The sequence below is a fragment of the Pinus tabuliformis genome, chromosome X (assembly GCF_031772625.1).
Source record: "Pinus tabuliformis cultivar Carrire ecotype Pingquan chromosome X, CPIR1, whole genome shotgun sequence".
Classification (NCBI taxonomy): domain Eukaryota; kingdom Viridiplantae; phylum Streptophyta; class Pinopsida; order Pinales; family Pinaceae; genus Pinus; species Pinus tabuliformis.
This window is the reverse complement of record NC_142308.1, coordinates 1,636,470,184-1,636,494,249: the sequence shown is the minus strand read 5'-3', so window position 1 is coordinate 1,636,494,249 and position 24,066 is coordinate 1,636,470,184. Positions and strand designations below refer to the sequence as shown.

Sequence of the window (24,066 nt, the reverse complement as noted above, 5' to 3'; positions counted from 1 at the left end):
TAGCTGCACCAGTTTCCCGCATTGGGTTTTTTCGTGGACATTGGTCCAAAAACAACAATGTCACTTGTGTGCTTGTTTTGTTTCCTTCAATTGACGATCTGCAATGTGTTGAGCATGTACTTGTATTTATTTTCAGTATTTACATGGTAAACAACTTGTTAATTAATCAGAACAAGTAGGCAGAAATAAATCAGAAAAGTACATGAAGGGTTTCTAACAGTTAGACTTAGAAAGTCCAACATGGTAGCAGAGTGAGGTTGCAGATCACAGGAGAACTGAGGACATTAACCGAGCAGAGTAGCAGCAGCAGAAAACAGCTGTCCCGAGTGACAGAAGCTGTTCCTAGCAGAGAAGCAGCAAGGAAGGGATGATGCAGTGCCTGCGTCATCAAGTTTGAGCTAGGAAGAGGATCAACGTAGTGGCAGAGGGGAGAAAACTCGACCTACGCAGCTCCTGGTCATCTTTCTCAGTCAGAAAGGATTGACGCCCGTGGTTAGGAAGTGTGGATTTTTCTGGTGCCGGGATTGTGTAGAGCCTAGAAGCTCTAATCTTCAGTTTGCTGGAGCTTAGGAGGCCGTGGGTAAGTTGTAGAGTGAAGCTGGTGGGGTACTGTAGTCAAAACAGTACCTAACAGGGCAAGACCAAGGAGGAAGGAGTTGCTACCGAGGATTTCTAGCCAAGAAATCTGGACCATTGGTGCAATTGCAGTAACGATCGGAGTGGGGGCATCTCGACATTGGCAGAACGGTTTCCAAGAGGGAAATCGAGGCTCAGAGGGAGTCACACCAAGAACTTCCAGGAGGGAAGTAGAGGAGTAGCGAGATGGCAGTGAACGGGGTAAGAGACCAGGATAGACTGGACGGAGCCTCAAACTTCGTAGCCTGGAAGCCCATAATCTTATCCGTTCTAGATAGGGACCATCTCAAGCAATTCAAGTTGAGGACAATAGGGGTCCCAGTTGACCCGACTGATAACGATAGGTATGAGGATGCAATGGTGAGGGCCAAGAGAATCATCCTTGATGGGGTCAAGGATCATGTAGTACCACATATTGCCGAGAAGAATACGACAAATGAGATGTGGGAGGCCCTAAGAAAGTTGTATCAACATACTTTCGTGCAGAGGAAGATGCTACTAGAAAATCAGCTTCTGTCATACTAGATGCAGAAGGGAGAACCGATCGACACCTTCCTCGGTTGATTGAAGGAGATTCGGGATCAGCTGACTTTCATAGGGGCCACGCCGGATCAAGAATTGATGGTGAGAACAACCCTGAACGCAGTCTCTAAATATTGGGAGGTGTTTGTCCAGAGCATACTGGGTAGGGCGACCCTTCCAAATTGGGAGGAAATGTGGGCAACTCTTTGCCAAGAAGAGATTAGAAGGTTGACCAAGGCAGGAAGCAACGACAAGGGGGTCCGAATCAAGAAGGAGGAGGAGGTGGATGATGCCCTAGCATCTGAGGGAAAGTAGGAGAAACAAAAGGAGAAGGACCTCTCCAATGTCAAATGCTTCCACTGTGGGGAACTGGGTCATTATGCGACCCAGTGTCCAAGGAAGAAGAGCAAGGGAGAGGCTTCTGAGACCAGGGCTGCACCAGCAAGAGCGGAGAAGGAAGTAGAGACAGATGATGACTGTGCCATGAGTGCTCACATGCCACTTGGGCGGAAGTGGGGAGACATCGAGTTGTAGTTAGACGGACTACAGGCGATGAGGGGCAGGATCCTTGAGGTACCCAACCTCTTGGATTGTACCTTGCTACGGGAGCCCCGAAGAAGAGTAGCAGTACTGGCGGATGTCTGTAGAGACGGATGCAGATTGAGCGATAGAGGGAGCTACAGTGCAGGATTCCCAGGACAGCATGAGGCAACAATGCGAGATGCATGGAGTTGTTGTAGCAGCGCAAAGGTCAGAGAAGGGGTACTTGTCAGCGACAGATGGAGTTTCAGCATCAAGGGTGTTTCTAGCCTGACGAAGATGTCAGAATTGGGAGATTAGTTTCTTACTTCTCAGTAACTGAGTTTCAGTGCAGCAGTTAGCAGTGGCAGTGCTATGGGCAAAACGATGCAGCATGATGAGAGGGGTTGCAGTGCAGATGCAACAGTGACAGTGGCAGGGCCATGGGCTGCAACACGGATGCAGAGGGAGCTGCCATACAGATGCAACAGTGGCAGTGGCAGCAGTGTGGAGGATGTTGGGCAACAGGCCTAGCATCAACACAGGGACTGATGCTGAATGATCAGGGTGATGCTTAGTGAGGAGTATTACTAGAGCACGATCCTTGCTAAGAGGGAGTGTTGATTTGGGATAGCATCGGATGTTCTCTAGCCACAAAAATTGGTGGAGTCTAAAGCACATGAGATCTCCAATGCCCAGAAATGGTTTGGGCAGATTCTAAACAGTTTGGGAGATACTAAAATAATTAATATTTTTAATGGAGTCCCTATGTCTAAACTTAGGGAAAATAAAATATTAATGTGAATTAATATAAAACTGTGTTAGAAAGGTCCAAAAGTCATGGATCATGCCAGAGTTAATCTTAGCCGTTGATTAGGGACTTAATCTTGGCCGTTGAATTGTCCACGAGAAAAGTATAAGAGGAGGCTTGAGGGTCACTTGGAGAACACGCCGAGTTGATCAAGATCTTGATTTTCTGGGGTAGGGTTTGCTGAGGAAGTCGAAAGAGTGATTAGAGTTGCTGCTGAGGGGTAGTGAATACAGAAGTAGAGAGGCAGTAGTACTAGGAGGATCAAAGCAAAAGCTGGGAGAGAGGGACGCAGAGCCAGCCAGAGGTTCACGTAGAGTGAGGTAGGGCTCACGCAGAGGCAGCTAGGAGCTGCGTAGTGCCTCAGAGAGCCAGCGTGGGTGACGCAGAGGCTTTAAGGGCTGACGCAGTGCCTCCAGAAGCTGACAAAGGGTGAGCTAGGTTGACGTTGCATAGAAGCTGGGCCGGAAAGGGTTGACGCAGTCCTTAGAGGCTGACGTTGGAGTTTTTGTGGGGTAGATTGGAGCTGGGAGTTGTAAGAGTGTTTATTCGGGGTTTTAGCTAGAATAATTTTCTTCGACTGAGAGGTACTACTGCCGAGATTATTCTCTGTTGGGTGATCCGGTTTTGCTACCCAGATTGTATTCTGAAACTGCTTAATAATTAAAACCCTCATATTGCTGCACTAGTTTCCCGCATTGGGTTTTTCCGAGGACATTGGTCCAAAAACAACGGTGTCACTTGTGTGCTTGTTTTGTTTCCTTCAGTTGATGATTTGTAATGTGTTGGGCATGTACTTGTATTTATTTTCAGTATTTACATGGTAAATAACTTGTTAATTAATCAGAACAAGTAGGCAAAAATAAATCAGAAAAGTACATGAAGGGTTTCTAACAGTTAAACTTAAAAAGTCCAACAAACTATTGCCGAGGACATTCTCTGTTGGGTGAGCCATTTCTGACACCTTAGTTGTATTCACGAAATCTGCTTAATAATAAAACCCTCATATCTGCTACACCAGTTTTCCAGCATTGGGTTTTTCCGGGGATGATTGTCCAAAGATAACGACGTCCCTTGTGTTATTGGTTCTGTTTACTTTAGTGCATGATTTGTATATTTGTGAAGGTTGAATTTGTGTTTACTTCGATGTTTATGTAATTAAATAACTTGTTAATTTAAAGAACAAGTAGGAAATAGTAAACCAGAAATTGCAGTAGGGGTTTTTGATGTGTTAGATTTAAGAATTTTCACATCGCCCAATTGATTAGGCCTCTGGTCTACGGGGTTCTTGTTGCCATTATTGGTCGACAACATCCCCGTGAAGCCAGCTGTTATCACATTAACTTTGTTTGTTTGTTTTTTTTGTTTTATTTTTTTTTATTTTCAGAAAATGCTGACAGTTTCAATGTCAGCACTGACATTTTAGTTTTAATAATCAGGGAAATCTTTGATAGTGGGACTATCAACATTTTAATATTTTGATAAAGTTTTCCGAAAAGAATCTTTGACAACGGGCTGATCAACGTTTCTGATATAGTTTACAGGTCGACTGTCAGTGCAAAAAATGGTCGGTTAAAAAAACTATTTTTCCAGTAAAAGGCTGTAAATTCGGGAGAGGTTTCCAAATAGATGGAAACAAATTTTCCAAATCTGAAGGATGTTTTTGTCCACAATGGGTCCATTTAGAAAAACCTATCTCGGTTTTCTAACAGGTGTTAGGGTTTGGAATATGCAAAGGTATATTTGAAAGGTTGTTTTTCAGGATTTTACATTCCTTGTTTTAGTGACTATTTTCAAAACTCTATTCCGAATGAATGAGAATAAATTTTTCAAACCCAAAGGAGGTTTTTGCCATAACAGACCCATTAACAAAAACCTCTCTTAGTTGTCTAACAACTATTTTGGAGTTTCGAAGGGATCACTGGACCCTATTTTTCAAGAATTCATGAGGGAAAAGCTCATGGACAGTTGGTGACTTTGATGCCACCTCATCAAATTCGACTTCCTATTCCTTTTCTCCAACAATGACTCCAGCAAAAGCATTATCGTTAGATATAGATGGGTTTGGAAATATGTTCATGTACATTTATTTGAGAGACACACTTTATCTCTTGTATTTTTAGCAATTTGTAATTAAGAGGAGAAACTGGTTTTAGTTTGTAATTTTATTATAAAGGCAAGGACTATAGAATGAATTGAGGTTGGATTTTACGGGAAAAACACTTGCAATCTAAATATATTTGAGCAATCTTAAATGTATTGACAGTGTTTAATGAGTAGTTAGTAGGAAATTCATGTGTTACTTCTCCCTGTTAGTATTTCTCTGTTATATAATTGTCTTCTTCAATTGCTGAGAATGTTAGTTTATGAGATTAGATTTCTTTGATGCTCCTTTCTTAAAATTATCAGTCATTAATATTTGTTATTCTAGCCATTTATAAACTTTGTTTTCCTTCAGTCCTCTTTCTTCTAAATCTCCCAAACAATCAAAGGACTTGTGACTTTGCATGCTTTGTACAACCTGCCCATTGGAGCTGTGATCTCATTTGTTTAATAGTTGGATTCCATGCCCAATGGTTTTAAAGATCACTCAACCAATTTATCCCTAGACCTAAATCTGGCCACTTGAACTCAATTGCATAAAACCTTCTACTACAGTGACCATAGGGTAGTTGAGTTTTTACGGAGAGATCCCTCTCCGGGTTGAAGGGCCAGCTTCAACCTAAAAGAGGTTCTAAGGTTACCTTAGGGTTTTTCCCTGTAGCCAGGGTTTTCCCTTAGTGATAACATGTTTCATGCTTGTGTCATCATGTTTATAGGTCAAAGCCATTTTTTAGGGCTTCTAGGTTTTATATTGAGTCGATAGAGTCTTTGTCAATTTTATTAGACCCTTCTTGGGCTTTTGTATCATGTAAAAAGAATTGTTTTTGAGTCAAATAGGTCATTTGACACCTCCACCTCGAGTCGGCTCTATGATGATGAAGTTGCCCTACATTAGGGCAATTCGACCCATAGAAGATGCTATATATAGACATGCAGCTCAATCCATTTGTTCACTCACCCAATAAGGTCGATACACAAGAAAGAGAGGCAGAAAAAGGTGCGAAATGCCAAGAGAAGGAAGAGGATTGCAGAAGAAGACAAAGTTTAAGTTTTGGGCTATCTTTCTCTCACACATGCGAAGTTACTGGGGTATTGATGGGTCTGAAATTCTGAATTCTTTCGCAAGTCGAAGTTTTGCTGTTGAGGAGGCCGAAATTCTGTTGCTGCCAAGTTGAAATTCTAGGTTGAAGTTGTTGTTGGGAGAACATCACTTGGAGAAGAAGGAAGGGATGACTTGGTGATTGGGGGAAGTCTGTGTCTAGGTCAAAAGAGTCTTGGACTATCTCATCTTGTCTTTGAATCTACTGAAGGAAGAGTTTTGACTGGGTTTTCCCCTTATAGGGGTTTTTCCTTGGTTGTCTGCCTACATCTTGTGTCTCTTGTTCTTGTGATCTTCATATACACATAAATTGGTAATTGCTTGATGAAACATAATATAATAAAGAAGTAAAAGAAGCCAACATAATTCACAAGTAATTATCAAAGAAGAGGAATCAAACCCTAATTACTACTAGCATTGATTTCTCAACACTTCTCAACCAAGGAGGAGATATCCACAAGCCTAAGCTTTCTTAAAAAATACTCATCGTTTTCCATGAAAAGGAACTTCATCAATGCTTTGGCGACGTGCTTGTCAGTGGAGATATACTTGTAGCTTCATGGCTTCATCAAGTCATGAATTATAATGTGGTTCGACCTTCCTAGTCCCTTGATGCTCTTTTTAATCAAATTCATCATATCATCAAGTAGTTCATTAAACATATTATGGAACCAAACTTCACAATTGATTGTACAAACCTTCACATCTTCTTCCTTCATATTGCAGTAAAATCTTGCTTCACATTCTTCCAAGAAATTATATTAAATTCCACGTAGAAACGACCATTAGTAGTATCAACATCAATTCTGTCAATTTAAATGATGTGTTCAAAATTCAAACCAATCAGCTGTTGGATCAAAACAATTCAGTGACATATCTTATAAACTGTCAACCAACTTTTTAGAATGATCTTGGTAATAAGTATTTTCTGTTCAAACATGTAGAAGTGATGTATTATGATTTTGTTTCCAACTCCCTCTGAAGATAAGATCTTTTATGAGACTCGTTCATAATTTCCAAGAATTAGTAGTAACCTTTTTCCATCTGAGGTAAGTGAAGTTCTTCCTTTAATTGATAGAAGCTTCTTTTGAAACTTGTTTTCATGCTGTCATCCAATTGACTGTCTTCAATGCATACTATTAAATTGCTTGCTCTTCTTGTAGAATAATTTTTGCTACGTCCTTCAAATTCTTCCATCTATTTTATCAAAATCTAATTTGCTTCCGAAATGCTTTGTATTGGTAATATTACTTGATTTTATTTTATGAGGTATGGAGTCAACTTATCTTCATTGTAATTGAGATGAATATAATGTTGGGGAATTTTCTATAATGCTGCACATTGACTTTGACTCTTCTATTGTCAACCTGTATTCTGTACTGCTAAAAGAGATGTTGGCTGCCTCTAAGTCTTCATGATGAAAATTTTGGAGACATCTTAAATGCAACTGAATGTTTCATCTAGAATTTGAGTAGACAACTTTCATGACTCTATTGCTTCCAAGACTATATGCTCCTTCTCGATCTTCATCACTTTGCAATTTACGAATGCCAAAAATCTTCTGTCCTCCAAATATAACTGTAACTGCTACTTTAATTGCCATCTTCTAAATGAGAAATGAAAATGAAACTTGTTTGCAAACCTGGTACTTGCGATATTCTTTATTAATAGTAGAGGTCCTTGTTGTCTTCAACCTTGGGTTTCTTTTTGGCTCCTTCATCTTGAGCTGGTAGTGCTTCATTTCTTTCCTTCCTTTTGTTGCTTTTGTTATTAGAGTTCTTGGGACAACCTCTTTTACAATGTCCATATTCATGGCAACCAAAGTATTGAACTTTGGACATATCCCGATTTCCATGAGGCTTGTTGTTGTTGTATATGTGATGAGATCCAAATCTTCCAAAATTTTGAAAATTCTTATTTGATCTAGTAGCAAAGGCTTAAGAGTTTTCATTATTGGGTTTGGTATCATCTTTAGCCTTCAACCTCGCTTCTTTTTGAACACATAGAGCCCAAAGTTCTTCAAAAGTTGGAGTATCTTTTCTTGCATAGATACCTCCTGCAAAACCATCCCAAACTGGAGGTAGGGCATTGATTATGGAAGTGATTATTTCAGAATCAGATATGGTTTCTCCAAGTCCTTGAAGATGATCTTTGATTTTTGATATTCTCATAAAGTATGAAGCCACATCTTCTTTTGTCTTTTTTGTTCCGTAGAGTTGATTCCTTAGAGATATCTTCTGGTCAGTAGTATTCACGGAATATAATTTGGCCAATTTTATAGACTTCTTTGGATGTAGACAAATCTGAAACAAAAGAGATAAGATGATCTTTGATAGACTCAAAGAGAATATTTTGAACTCTAATTTCTCCCTTATTGTATTTGGCCACTCCTTGAGCATTGTTCTTGTTTGGTTGTTAAACTGTCCTTTCAACAAATTGCATAACTTCATTTTCTTTGAGAACTAAATCGATGCTCTTTTTCCAAGCCTTGAAGTTAGAAGCTCCATTGAGTTTGTTGCCTTACAAATAGATGTCTTCTGGTTGGGAGGATTAGACATAGAGTATAGAAGAGTACTTACTTGTCAAAGAAGGAGAACCTGTTATAAGAATGCCTTTGATGAGTGAGTGAAAGCTGTTTTATGGTGATATTTCCAAGAGCCTTCAACGATGTCCTTAATTGAGTGATGGCTGCTGTGAATATGTCTTCAACAATATGATCTTCAAGCCTTCTTTCTTTTTTGTGATCTTCAAACTTCCTTCCTTTTACCTTAGCTCTGATTCCATGTTGAGAAACCAAGTGTAATAGAGATGATGCTTGATTCCTCTTCTGGATAATTACTTGTCAATGTTAGCTGGCTTCTTTATTGCTTATTATGCCTTCTTCATCAAACAATTATACAAATATACAAAACATGAAGACCACAAAGAGACAAGAGGCAACAAAATTTAGGCTCCAAGCCAGGGAAAAACACCACAAGGGGGAGACTCCAACAATCCTTCTATAAAATCAGATCAAAATGAGATACCCAAGACCAAGACCAAACTGCCACAAAGGTTCCAAGTCAACCCTCCAAGTTTCCTCCAACAAGTCAAAGTCAACGCTGGTCGAACTTTTTGAAATCTGGTCAAAACACAAATTTTCGGTCATGCAGTGGAGGCTGAATTTTGGACACCAAGCCTATACATAAGACCTTCCAAAGCTACCACTAGCTTCAAGATGAGTTGCTTTGAAGTCTTTAATCTCCAGCCTAATGAAATGTGCCGGTCCTTAACCCTTTAAACTTGCCAGGGGTGAATTTAGTGGTTAACATTGCCATAGTGGCCCTTTTGTATGTTATATGCTATGAAATCCTCTAGTTACTTTGAAGTCTTTAATTTGGAATTCTGTGAAAGATACTAAGATATGTTTAAGGTTCATCAAATATTGATTTGTTAGGAGGTGGTTAAGCTTTGACATAAGAATACGTTTCTGATTTTGATATTCTGCAAGTAGTTGGTAAAATTGCACAGAGTGGTATGTGCTCTGGTTGAGATGTAATCTCCTTTCTGTTAAGTTTGTGCATAGAAAAACATGCAATGTGTGTGAAAATATTTAGGACTAGATGCTTCCAATGTAATTTGTTAATTCCCTTTCATGAAGAATATGAAATTCATTTGTTACATTCTGATAGAGATAGGTATTGAATGGTGACAGATTTATTAGTCTTATCATTTGATGATGCACAAAATCAGAATATAATTAAACTTATGAAACTCTAGTTTAGGTCATTTTCTTTGCCTGGTCTTGGTAGTACTTTCTTATGCACAAGAATATAATTATCTTACTTGGTAGTACTTTATTATGCACAAGAATATAATTATCTTACTAGGACCCATAATTTGTTTATATGACCATAAAATGCCTTCAACTGATTTATTTCCCATGTAAAATGCATAGTTGATCTAATTATGGATAGTCCTTACAAGTTCTTCGTATATTTTCAGAAAAAAATAGTGTTGTACAATGTTTTTTTGAATCTCTTCCAGGTCCTTACAGAAGGAGACCACTGTTATTGCGTAATCCTAAATGCAAATGGTGGAGCAGCATTTCCTTCAGAGAAACATATGCAGGAGTGTAGCACTAGCACAAGACTGAATTCTGAGCAGATTAGCAAATTCCCATCTACTACAGCTTCTAAGGTTAAAATTCTCACTCTTTAAAACAAATTGTATGTATTTGAAGGCTTTATGATGCATGTACTGTTACTAGTTTTCTATTTTTTTTTTTTGTGATAAAAAGTAAGATTTCATATGTGGTATAAGCCTCACGAAGTTTAGTTTAGGTTTTTAAAATGTAACATTATTATTATTATTTATATAATATAGCAGAAGGCTTTCAGAGAGAGTAAACAGGGAGATTGTACTTAATATTGATCAATATAGTGAATGCCAATACATCAAGAATGACAATGTCCTGGACATCCGATAGCACTACCTTTTTATATTAAGATATCACTTAAACCTAATAATAAAAATAATAATTTATCATTATTTATGACATATTACTTAAATATGTCAAGTTATTTTGTTATGACTTAATTTTATTAAACTATAATACTGCATGTGACCATTATAATAAAGTAACTGCAAGACCCTTCGTTAATGGTCATGGGGGAACAAAACACTTGCCCCATAATACAAATTTTTCTTGAACAAGAGTTTCGAAGAAAATGTCTCCATCAGACTTTATCAGATAGTGTTCAGCAATTAACATAGTTTCATTATAACAGTAAAATACGTCATCACCATAAAATAGAAAGATGACAAATTTTTGTAATGGGTCCCATTTTATCGGTATTCAAGATGGATCTATAGATTTCTAGAGTGACTAAAAGACCAAATTGCTCAGAGTACATTATATGGAACAGAATACATTCTTAACTCTGATCCTGATACAAATATTGGACAACTGACAACTTTTTAATCAAGAACAACCAATAATCGACAACCAATTCAGGTCTAATCCTTTACATTATATAGTTGCACCCTAGAAGGTGGGTATGTACACTCAAAACCATGCAGAGTCATTTTCATTCTTTCAATTTTGGCTTGATGGATCCACTGTTATGACTTTCTGTTTTGATCAGGTCTCTTCCTTCTTTTGCCACTTCATTCTTGGTCACCTGGAATCTGGTCCTGTATTTCAGCCAGGTGTATTCCTTCTTTTTCCACTTCTTTCTTGGTAACCTGGAATCCTGCCTACTGCTCCAGTTCCAATCTCTCTTCTACACCGAGGTTCCTTAATGCTCTCTGTGATCTCTGCTTTGTATGGCACAACTATTAGCTATTCTATTTGCTAAGTCGGTGCCATTCTGTCCTTCTCATTGCTACATTATGTTTGTCTTCAAAATTCAAATGAGGGTCTCTATAAGTTCCATATGGAGATTGCACACTCATGTATTGTGTAAGAGAACTCCATAATCTCTAAGGGATTTTCCTGTGCATGATGTACATGTAGAAATTTCACCTACAACCTATTTTTTTCTTGTAGGACGTTTGTCTAACACTAGCCAATACTCTGATTTCTGTCTACAATTAAAAAACTTCACAAATAATGCATTTAAAGTTTAAACTAAACATATTCAATCTGTTTTTTATGAGCAGAAATACACATGACTAAATCCGATCTTTAACAGCTGAAAATGAACAATACACTATTGAAAACACTGAGAGGGGGGTGAATCAATATTTCTCTTCAATTAGTGTATTTTAATTTCACTGAGCATTAATTGTTATTAGCATTAGATAAACATAAAGCAATCAACACCATTCAACAATGCACAACAATAAAGACAGTACAGCAAAGATTTTTAGGCGGAAACCCTTCTGGGATAAAAACCACCAAACGTTTCTTAATATTGTCTTCAATAGTTTACATCAATTAGGAAGTTCCAACTTCCAATATTTTCAGCTCCAACTGAAGGAGGCTCCAACCTCTTGGTTAACGAACTCCAATTGGAAGGACGCTCCAATCCCTTGGTTTATAGGCTCCAATTTGAAGGATGCTCAAACACCTTGGTTTACTAGCTTTGATTGGAAGGACGCTCCAACGGTTTGCGTAGGTTCCAACCTACCCTAGCACTACCCTTCCACCTTGAAGTGTTCTTAGGCTCTGACCTAAAGGAAACTCCACTATCTTGCCTTGCACCACCCTGCCACCCTACTCAACAATCTGCCACTTGCCCTGAAGGACCCAACCTTTATCTCACCATGACGGACCACGTTTCACAATTTTTTAGACTGGATCTCTCTGTGCTCAATATCAAAATAAGTAATATCCAAATATTCTGTAGACTTTGTCGATTTGGATCATTGGCACAAGGTTATTAGCAGGAACAACAAATACCTTTTCTTATCATGTATATCAAACCCTAAATTAACAGTCACTTTGTAAGTTTTCTCAGTTGTCCATAACCAATCTGGTCTCTGTAATATAATACTTGAAACCCTAGCATTGATCAACAATCTTGGATTCAAGCAATAAACAAGCTCAATTGCTCAATGATACATTAACTGCTATAGACACACAACGTCTGTCCACGTAGGCCAAAGTTACGAACATAATTTATATTAAAATAAAATAAATATAAATGAATAAATAATAATAGTTAATTAATGATTAGTCAATGAAGAGGCTTGTCTTAATGGACATGACATTCATGAAAGGGCACCTGCCTAGGTATATAAGCGAACCCTCATTGTAACATTCAACAGACTTGTACATTTCATATTATTAATAAAATATTATTTACAAATACCTTTGTGTATTTTACATTTTAAGCACAAACACTCTTAAGTTTGTCGCTTCAGTGGTATCAGAGCCATGTGAGCCTTTGGACGTTATCCACCGCACAATATGCCATTAAGATTATGTCTTGACATCATTTGGCAGTTAAATAAAATTCGAGAATCATTACAACAAATAAGTAGATCATTTGCAGAATCAAAAAAACATCTTGAAGCATATGCAACATGTCTAAAGGAAGAGAATGTTGACATGAATGAGAATGATAATCAAAGTGGATATGTAACGATTGAAGATGAAGAAGCTAAAGATGAGCTTGCTAGCCGAAACACTATTGTAGAAGGTCACTTTAAACATTTTAAGAGTGTAATAGACCCTATGTTTCACCTAAATGAAACAAGCCAGTCTATAGAAGAGGAGGATGAAGAACAAGAAATGGACTATTAGCCGAGGCCACAATATTTTGCAAATGGACAACAACCCAATGAAATTAATTTCCATCAATCCAAAACAAAACTCACATGCACACAAAGCATAAATCTTCCGTGTTAAGAAAAAATATTTTTGAGGACATTAATACAGAAGAACTTGAGCAAAATAATACAGACATTGCAAGAAAAAGCATATTTGAGAGTGTGAGGAATTTTTATGATTGGAATAAGAACTTTGATGGTGAAGTGACACAACATCTCTGCAAGGTCAGAAAAAAGATCCCACTACAAAGCTCAAAGCATTGACATCATTGACTCTTGAGTACTCTTTTCAGATAAATTCCAGCTAGTGAACTTTGTCAGATTGCACCACAGTGGGTGTTTGAATATAAAAGACTTGTGCAGGATAATAGTAGACAGGTTCGACAGACAACACATGATGCTATGGCTAATCTTTATTTTACTATTGGGAGAGGTCTTGCTCCACATTTGAGGTCTGTAATGGGTGCATCATGGTTAGGTCAGTTTGTCCCCTTCACAGAAGTATCTGAAGCTACAAAGCGATCCTTCCAAGTGCCTTTTCTAGTCTAGGAGAAAATATTAGTTCTGATTTTCTGCGGAAATGAGATTTTTCATAACGTGGATGAGAATTTGAAGCTTATGCCACAAACAATATATGACAAAACAACTCCAATAGAAGAATTGGAAGATATGCATGAGCTTGTTGTGTCATCCTCTTTGCTCGCATTAGCATCTATTGCTGATGTCTTTATTGGGACATATTTACAAAGTTCAGCGTCTGGAAATAGAAGTTGTTCTGAATCTTGATGGTCTTGATCTAAAGAAAGCTGCAAATGCAAGATATGGAGCTATCACAATAGCAGAGAGGATTTGCCATACTCACAAATTCTATCAGGACATTTTGAAGTCACGAAGTTCTAGAGTTTGTAGTGTTGTCGACCAAGTGTTGTTGAGTTTTGTGAAGTACGTGCCACAAGTTTTTAGTGAAGAAGACATGAAGATTCCAACAAGTATTGTCCTTGGGTCATTTCAAAAAAAGGAGCCAACTTGTCATTCTTCCATGTGGAATATGCTGCTTCTCTTTACAGGGAAGTTTCCAGAAGCATGGAGGGTTGCTCCTCTTCAGAAAGTCATATTACCTCGACTATGGTGCTTTCTCAGATGTGGTTGCTATAGGTCACAACAAGCATCATATCCCTGCCTGCTGCCTATGTTAAGCTCTATGCCTCCTGGTACAAATCCAGCAAAACAATTATTTATTGATTTCTTTCGAAGCCTTTGGGAAAGGAATTCTATTTGTATTAATTCACCAGCTGATCAAATTTCTCTTTTTAGAGGCATGAAGGAATGCATTATGTGGACTGTAAACAATGCATCAAGGTATGTCGAATATGGGTATGCTCAAAATGGTGACTGGTATTGGTGTGATGATGGGCAAGTTAAAAAGGTCACCTTAGAATTTGTGTTAAATGAGAGTGCGTATATCATTTTTTACCTTCGCCGAACTGACGATGTTGGATATTAGACTGTTACTAGAAAGAAGAAAACGACAAATTAAATTTGGCGCCTAAAGAAGATATTCCTACGCGAAGCACCTTGGTCTCTCAGTAACCTTTTGACAAAGGAAGATCCGTCACTCAACAATGTTATAACAATATAATAAGCAACTAACCTCATATTGTTACACAAGCACACTCATGTTTTAAGGCTCAGACTCAAGCTCAGGCTTAGACACAAAAAGGATTTAGTTTAACGAACGGGAATTTTCCAAGTTTAGGCTTCCAAATTCCAAAAAATAATGTCTAAGGGAACTGCCTCCCGCTCGCAACAACATTTACGACATTTGAATACTGGAAGCAGTTTCCCTAAGCCTATTATAGACCCTCGGACTCAGACTCAAACTCAGACTCAGGCTGAGAATCTGAGTCAGATAGAGAAAGAAAACATGTTGCCTTATAAGAGGAAAATACCATCAACAAATTCATGTTCTTTGAAAGCCTTGCTTTCACCCTACACATTAAAATGTAGAGTCGACTACCTCCGTTTCATCACTGAAAGGTTCATGATGTTCGTTATCAAGTTGTGGAGATTTAGTGGAATTAATTCTATGGGTGAATGTACGGCAAAGCACATGATCGTACGACGTGTATGATGGACCATGGGGAAACATATATATATATATATATATATATATATATATATATATATATATATATATATATATATAGATAGATAGATAGATAGATAAATACAACAAAACCAAATAACTTTTATAGTTGACATAACTTTATAAATCTGTTATAAGTAACTTTATTAAAATTATAAAGTTATTTATAATATAAATTATATAAAGTGATTTCAATTAATTAAATATAAATATATATAAATTAATATATAATAATTAATTAAATTATATATAATTAAAAAAAAGAAGGGAGTATCACTGACGAATTATACATGTCCCGATGATTGACGAATTATACATGCCGAGATGACAAACACAACGTGAAGGAAATTGCCAGTATTAAAGCTTTGAGGACTAAGCTTTTTGAAGAGAGGGGCAATGTTACAGACATAATTTATATTAAAATAAAATAAATATATATGAATAAATAATAATAGTTAATTAATGATTAGTTTACGAAGAGGCATGTCTTAATGGACATGACCATTCATGAAAGGGAACTTGCCTAGGTATATAAGCGAGCCCTCATTATAACATTCAACAAACTTGTACATTTCATATTATTAATAAATATCATTTACAAATACCTTTGTGTATTTTGCATTTTAAGCACAAACACTCTTAAGTTTTGTTGCTTCAGCAAAACCCTAACCCAATCAATAACTCAACTCGCAATATAAGTCTACTCAATAATACTAACATTGATCAACAAGTCAAATTTCCCCAATGTACTGAATGACCTATTATATCAAACTATGCATCTCAATAATACCTTTCACTACCTAGCAGCAACAACAACCTTTGTCAAGTTCACTACAACATATCTGCGCAAATCATGTACACCGTCCAACCTTACCTGCAGAGGTCTATAATATATATTCAATGTACAACACATTAACACTTTGTCCAATCCTAAGCAACATTTCAACAAGACTATGACCGAACTTTAGTTGCTCAAAATTTTTAGTCTAACTCAACGATAACATTTCTCTAATATGAAACTACCAAACCTTAGGTGATCATAATGTTCACAAGAAAGAATGGTTTAGCTGTAAGCACTAATAACTGTACACCTATAAGGAAAACCCCTGCACTTTACCATAAACCATGCATATCAATGAGAAACTCAACCATGCTCAGTGTCTATTCTCAATGAATCATTCTGACTTCAGAAGGATCTCATCAAATGACATGCAACAACATAATGACTTCTGACCAAAATGGGAAACATTCAATACATGGATGCAGACTCAAAAGACAAATGGAGACATCACATCATATTCATTTAATCTTTGCAACAAACAACAATGCAATCTAGCTTCAATCCTGTAGCAAGCATATTAGTATATCATCTCTAACATATGAGGTCATTAATGGAAATCATTAAATCACTATTCCCTACAAAATCCCTCATAACTGCCTCTATCAATTCCTAATCAATGCAAGCATAGTAGCCATTCAAACAAGTTCCCTTTTTGTAGCAAACCAATAACAACTTCATAGGTTCATTGTATGGTGCTCATAAGCCATAATAAACCTCTGTTAATTAAGCTCAAATCTCAGTGTATCTGGATTCCCTTGCTTGTTTATGTCTTGGTTTATCCCATGAGATCTCACATTCATGATCGAAATACGTGTCCCATGACCTTGATCTTATTCTTTTTGCCTTTCTTATCCTTTATTACATGAACTTTTAACCCAAGGTTGTTACAAACCCCTCCCCCTTAGGGGAACACTGTCCTCGGTGTTCTATGACACCTATGACCAACAAAATGCTGAAAACCAAAACATATTGCCCATGGAGCTTTATAACATAGCTTGATGCAGTAGTCACAATGAACAACTATTGCAAACCATGACCAACATGACAAATATGACAATCATACCGCTTATTAGAGCTTTATAACATAGCTCGTTGCGGTATCTACAACCATATATATATATATATATATATATACCAAAATTCATTTGCTTGAACCAACAAATAATGAAGGATTCATAGCCTGCATTTGATCCACCATCTCCCATGTAGCTTCATCGGATCCAAAGTGGTTCCACTGCACTTTAACTTTCTTTATTGCTTGGTTTCGGAGCATCTGCTGTTTTAGCTTGAATATGCACTAAGGCTCTTGCAAGAATTCTCCCTCTGGCTCCACCTGCAATATAGACTAGTCAACCACATGATCAACATCTTGGACATACTTCTTAAGCAATGAAACATGGAAAACATCATGGAATTTCACTATCAGAGGAAATGCAAGTTTGTAGGCCACTGGTCCAATCCTCTCAAGGATATCAAAAGGCCTATAATACCGAGGTTCCAACTTGGCACATGATCCAATCCTCAAGGAGCTCTTCTTGGGCTTGATACACAAGTACAAATGCTCCCCAACCTAAAACTCCTTAAATACCCTGTGTTGATCTGCAATCTCTTCTGCCTATCCTATGTTGCCTTTAAATTCCTTTTAATAACATGCATCTCCTGCTCCATCTCTGCCAACTTATTAGGTCCAATCAATACCTTCTTCACTGGATCACTCCAGCTGATAGGAGTATTACAACTTCGCCCATGAAGAACCTCAAACGATCTTATCTTCAAGGACTCCTGATACCCGTTATTATATGCAAACGTTACCAGTAGAAGGCACTCCTCCCACTTCTTATCTTGATACATAACGTATATCCTTAACATAAGGAAATCAGAAAGGCAGAAATATTTTCTTATGTTGATAAGTACTTGTGATATACTTGTAGTTTTATTATCTTCTCTTTATGTTCTTCTTTTATCTTAGCTTCATCAAGCAATCATCAAATCAAAACATGAAGATCAACGACACTAGATGTAGGCACTCAGCCAAGGCTAAAACCCCTCTATAGGGGAAAACCCAGTCAAACTCTTCCACTAGTAAATCAAATTGAGATAGACCAAGACCTTAGACCCAAAAGACCTTCCTCCTCCACCAAGTCAACCTTCCAAGATGATTCAACAAACTCCAGTAGTCTCTTCTTGTCCAACAACTTCAGCCCAACAACAATCCAGAATTTTGACACCCAACTACTTTAGAATTTCGGCCCAGCTACAGTACTGCAATTTCGGCCCTTCCAACAACCCAAGAACTTCGTATGTGTGAGACAAGGAGAGAGAAAATTTGACTTCTTTTCCTTCGCCAAGGTTTTCTTCCTCTTCCTTGAATTTCTCACCTTTTTTCTGCCTCCAACAACAACAGATCAAACTTGTTGTGAATGTGCTCCAAATGAGTCGAGTTGCTACCCTTTTATAGTGCTTTTGTGAGGATGACTTGCCCTTCTTTGACGCTGACTTGGTGGAGGAGGCCTAAATGCCCTATTTTATACAAAAATAAATTTCTTTCTCGACTCATGAAGCCCAAGAACGGTCTATTACATAATGACAAGGAGAAGGACTCTTCACATAAAACCTAAAGTCTGCAATGGAGGATTTGACCTATTAACCATTGACCCAAGCATGAAACCCATGCATTAATAAGTCATTTTCTTTAACAACAATTTCTTCTTTCTTTTCTTTAAATACAATTATGAATACCGACACTAGTTACATTCTTCAACACTCTGTCTTAACTAGGGAGTTGTCCATAATTACATAAACACAAAGGTACATGGAAGATCTCAAATGATATACTCTATGAAGAGTCACAACACACGCAATGCTATAGATTAGATACCTGACTAGGGTACTCTAATCAAGTGGGATTAACATGTACTCAAGCTTTAGCCACTTTAGGTACCATCATGTTAAAATTGGCAACTAGGGCCAAATTCCACATGGGTCATCTCATTTATGACAACTGATATTTTTGTTGGATTCCTCACTCCGAAAGGTGTAGGATTGATCTAAAGATCATCCCATTCTGACATGTACAAATGACGTTATGAATTTATTTTTATTATGGACAAATTGTCGAGGTCGACCAACAAACTCATGTAGGCTCAGAAGCCCAACAATCACGTCTATTCATCCTCAACGCTTGCCTATAAATACATGATGCCTCATCCTCATTTGGACATCACTCATCTTCACACATCTCTCTCTCCTCATCTGATTGAGTACGAATATTTGGGTAGCTTCAAGGACAACAATTTTCTGTTCCAGCGTTGACTAGGTTTGACCAAAAATTTCAGAGGTTGTTTTTGGGCTGCGTTGACCAAGAGTTGACCGGCTTTAGTGCGATTTTGGATGGACGAATTCTATCCTAGCAGGCCACAGATATGGGCACAAGAATCAAGGCAATTTGAACTGTTGTTTATCAGCGTTGACTGTACTAGGCCTGGTCGAATGGTTGACTTTTGTTGACTAGTTTTGACTGGACTTTTTTGGACTGTTTTGGGCTGATTAGACTTATTGTTGGAGGCCAAAGTTGACTAGGTTTGACTGAGCTGAATTGAGGAAGAAATCTGCCCTGTTGACCAACATTGACTTTTCTGGTTAGGGCTCTTTTGCCGCTGTTATAAATTATCAGAACTTGTAAATTGTACTCTTTCTCTGCTGAACTATTGAAGACTAAAAGAAGATTTGATTAAGGGTTTTCCCACATTAGGGTTTGTCCCTGGCTGGTGCCACATCTTGTGTCCTCTTGTCTTGGCTTGTCTTCAACTATTTATGTTTATGTTCTATCAACATTTTACTTACTTGTTCATGTGTTTGCTAAACGGAAATTGATATTGGGCTCGTAAAGAAATTGATGTAAAATTGCTCTAAAGCATAGAACATACCATTGTTGCTTAAAATTAATGGTATCAGAGGGAGGTTAAGACAAAGCCCAAGAAAGAGTGAAAGAGCAATCACCTAAGACAGTGGGACAAGGACAAAAGACTCAATGGGTTCCTCATCATACTTCCCGGCTACAAGCTCCATGATAACTCTGACTATCATGGATGGAAGATGTCTCTTGATTTGACCTTGGAAGAAAAGGAAGTGATGGATTATGTGCAGGGTAAAATCCCTGAGCCTCCTTCAAATGCACTGACTGCTGCGAAGACCAAGTTCAACAAGGCTAAAGTCAAAATGAAGAAGATTTGAATAATAAAAATGTCTATTAGTTAATTCTTAGTTGAATGCAAGCAATTTACATTTAATCGCAAAAGAAATAAAACTAACTAATTAATTATTTAATTAACTAATTATATATCCCTCTCCATATCTCTTGGTCCTGTTCGGTTACCCAGGCTAATATAGCTGTTTCTTGGTCAAATGTAGTCATTCCTGGTCAAATGTAGCCGTTTGTTAATTTTAGGTATGTTCTATGCTTAGAGCAATTTATTTCAATTTTCATAGTTAGCTCAATATCTTTTCTTAGCAATCACATCAGCATAATAGTAAATTGCAGATAGAACATAAACACAAATCGTAGAAGACAAGCCAAGACAAGAGGACACAAGATGTGGCGCTAGCCAGGGACAAACCCCAATGTGGGGAACCCTTGATCAATTCTTCTTATATATTCTTCAATAGTTCAACAGAGAGAGAGAGAGAGATAGTACATATACAACAAAAGTCAACACTTTGACTTATCTAAATAAAAGCATAGATTATCTCTAAGAAGATGATGCATGAGGTAGCTAAACTCAGTTGAAGACATGCTGCTTTAACTAATTCTCCAAGGTGACTCCATCGCCTTGCTGCACCTATCATTGTGCTGCTCCTTATCATCATGCTGCACCTCACTGTGCTGCACCCATCATCACTATGCTGCATCTCATCATGCTTCATTAATCATGACTGTACCCATGACTGTACTGCATCTTGTACCATTGCTGTCCCATGTGCCATTGCTGCACCATGTTGCCACACTGCTGTCCCATGTGCCATTGCTGCACCATGCTGCCACACTACTGTCCCAATGTGCCATTGCTGCACCATGCTGCCACACTGCTGTCCCATGTGTCATTGTTGCACCATGTTGCCACACTGTTGTCCCATGTGGCATTGTTGCCCCAAGTACCATTGCTGCACCATGTACTTGCTGTGCCATGTATCATGCTTTGTCAAGCCACCAATTTGGCTCCCACAGACTGCCCAACAATCTGATCCAGATTGACCCAAAGAACGAATCCAACACACATCATAATTGCTGCTCCAAATCTGAGTTACTGCTGTAATGTCTGTGACTAGTTATGGCATATTTGCTTGTTATAATAACCCTTGATCAGCCACCAAAACAACCCTTCTCGACTGCGACCTACTCTTGAAGAGTTGCTGGCATCCTTGGTTGCTGTCTTGGGCATAGATAGTCCCTAAACAACTCCATGCTGCCCTCCAAAGAGAGTTAGGACCTGCGGCCCACCTACAACATCATACGCTGCCCTTCCTTGCACCCAAGACACCTCCACGCAAGCTGAACCAACCTCTCCTTGCCTCGGCCCTCTAGGGAGTTGTCTCGGCCTCCCCTCACAGCAATTCAACCCTCAAACATACCCTAGAAATAGCCCTAAAACACCACACTGTTCTGTCCTTCTTTGCTGGTTAGGGCATCCTTAAAACAATGAGTTAGGGAGCCTCTTTACTGCGGTTAGGGTCACCCTTGGGACAGTGTATAGATGAGGGTAGTCTTCCTTGATAGCGTAGAGGATTAGGGCATCTCTTCTTCACAACATGACTGTGTCTTCCTTGCTAGGGCATCATCTAGGACTGCGTTTAGACTTCAAGCTTTAGGCTCCTTCCTTACTGCGTCTAGGGCTTCCTCCTCTTAGACTTCTCTTCCACTGAAACCCAAAACAAGTGGAGAGAAATAAAGATTGAAGTGTGTGTGCAAATGAATCTCAAGTCACTTCCTTTTATACTAAGACGTTGAGCATACATGGGGGTTATTTGGTTGCTGGCCAACCTTGACGATTTGTCCAATAACACAAATAAATTCATATCTCCATGAATACTTATCGGAATCGGATGATCTCTAGATCAATCCTAGACCTCTCAATGAGAGGAGTCCAAGAAAAATATCAGCTACCATAAATAAGATGATCCACATGGAGTTTGGCCCTAGTTGCCAATTTTAACACCGTTAGGTAACCCACTCTCTCTATTTATCCAGCAACCATGCTCTGGTTCTTCAACTTGTCCTGACGATGAACCACACTTGTTGGTTTGAAACGCGTCGACAAATGAATTATGATGTGATTTCCTCCGAAAACGCTTCTCAAAAAACGAAGAAGATTATGATGGATTCCATTGACAAGCATCTGGTGGCCTATATATCCGAATTGAAGACCTCCAAGGAGATATATGACAGGTTGGTTGGCATGTTCAATCTTAGTAATGCTAATCAAATTCTCTTTCTCAAGAATAAGTTGAAGGATATTAAAAAGGGCAAGGATGAGGACATTCAATCCTATTTCTTGAGGATTACTAAGATCAAGAATTATCTACTCTCAATTGGACAAGTCATTCCTAACAGGGAACTTACTCTCACCACCCTGGGAGGACTCCCACCTGAGTGGTATGTATTTAGAACCACTATACTCAACAATGATCGAATTCCAGGGTTTGAGGAATTGATGTCGAGATGCATTCAAGAAGAAACAAGAATGGTGGAGTAGGAAATGGCTTCTAATAGAAGCAACCCCACTGCATTATCCGCTCATGCCAAGAGGAAGAACAATGCAGGTTCAAAGAAGCAAAGTCAAGGAAGATCGGTATTAAAAAATGGAAGGAAGGGAAGATGCTTTGTTTGCAATAAATTTGACCACTATGCAATGGAGTGTCCTAATAGAAGGGATACACCTCGAGATGATGGCTATCATAACAACTGCATGAGCAACTTCAACAACACCGATTAAAGAAATCACAGGTCCAATGGCAAAGGAAAAAGGAATGCGGGACATCAAGGAAATGGTCTACCCTCCAAGAAATCAAGGAACTCCAGGTATGATGAATCCAATGTTGTTAACAATAAGAAAAAAGAGTACTATCTTATATCTACCCTCTACACTACCTCTCCTTCGGACACTTTGGGAAATTGGCTGATTGATAGTTGGTGCCTCAAGGCACTTCACTGGATATAAGGAAGCCCGCTCTAATCTAATAGAAAAGGAGACAAACTTGGAGATCATCCTTGGAGATGATGCCACCTATCTCATGAAGGGAGTAGGGAATGTTACCCTTGAATCAAGGTAACACTATTCATTTGCAAGAAGTACTATATGTACCTAATTTCAAGAAGAACTTGGTGTCTGTTTCAACAATGGAAGATAAAGGATTCAAGGTGGCTTTTATCGATGGAAAGGCATGTGTTTGGAAAAGAAATTTCATGGATGCTTTTACTCTTGGCTTCAGGGTTGACACTCTGTATCAAGTTGGTGGAAGTCCATTGGGAGCCATGTCTTGTGACACATCTCTACGATCTGGACTATGGCACCAGAGGTTTTCCCATCTTCAATTTAAGGCCCTACCCCATGTGAAACAAATGGTGACAAGTACGCCCGAGTTCAAAGTAGAGCATGAAGGTGTATGTTTGGGATGTGCTGAAGGAAAACGTACAAGGGGACCATTCCCCTCAAGTAATAGCAAGACCATAGACATATTGCAATTGATCCACTCCAACATATCTGGTATGATGCCTGTAAACTCCTTGGGCAGATACTTATATTATCTCACCTTTGTGGATGATTATTCTTGCAAGACCTGGATCTACTTCTTGAAGAAGAAGGATGAAGTGTTCACCTGGTTCAGATATTTCAAAGCCTTGATCGAAAACCAACTCGAGAAGAAAATCAAGATATTGAGGACTGATATTGGGACCGAGTATGAATCCAATGAATTCCAAGGTTATATTAGAGAAGCTGGCATTAAGAGGGAGACTACGACACCATACACTCCCAAGCAGAATGGTGTGGTTGAAAGGAAGAATCACTCTATTGTAGAAGTTGTTCGTGCCATGCTTCAATATCAAGGCCTTCCGAGGTTTCTATGGGCTGAAGCTACAA

The 24,066-nt window shown here is 38.4% G+C and overlaps 1 protein-coding gene across 5 annotated transcripts in view; it reads left to right on the top strand.

The window, feature by feature from the left end:
* The window catches only part of CW7, a 502,578-nt gene that overhangs the window by 306,337 nt on the left and 172,175 nt on the right, over positions 1 to 24,066 (top strand). For all 5 annotated transcript variants that reach the window (XM_089453029.1, XM_089453024.1, XM_089453026.1 and 2 more), the window contains one exon: positions 9,714 to 9,866. In XM_089453029.1, coding sequence (XP_089309155.1) covers positions 9,714 to 9,866 — 153 coding nt within the window. The remainder of the gene's footprint in view (positions 1 to 9,713; positions 9,867 to 24,066) is intronic.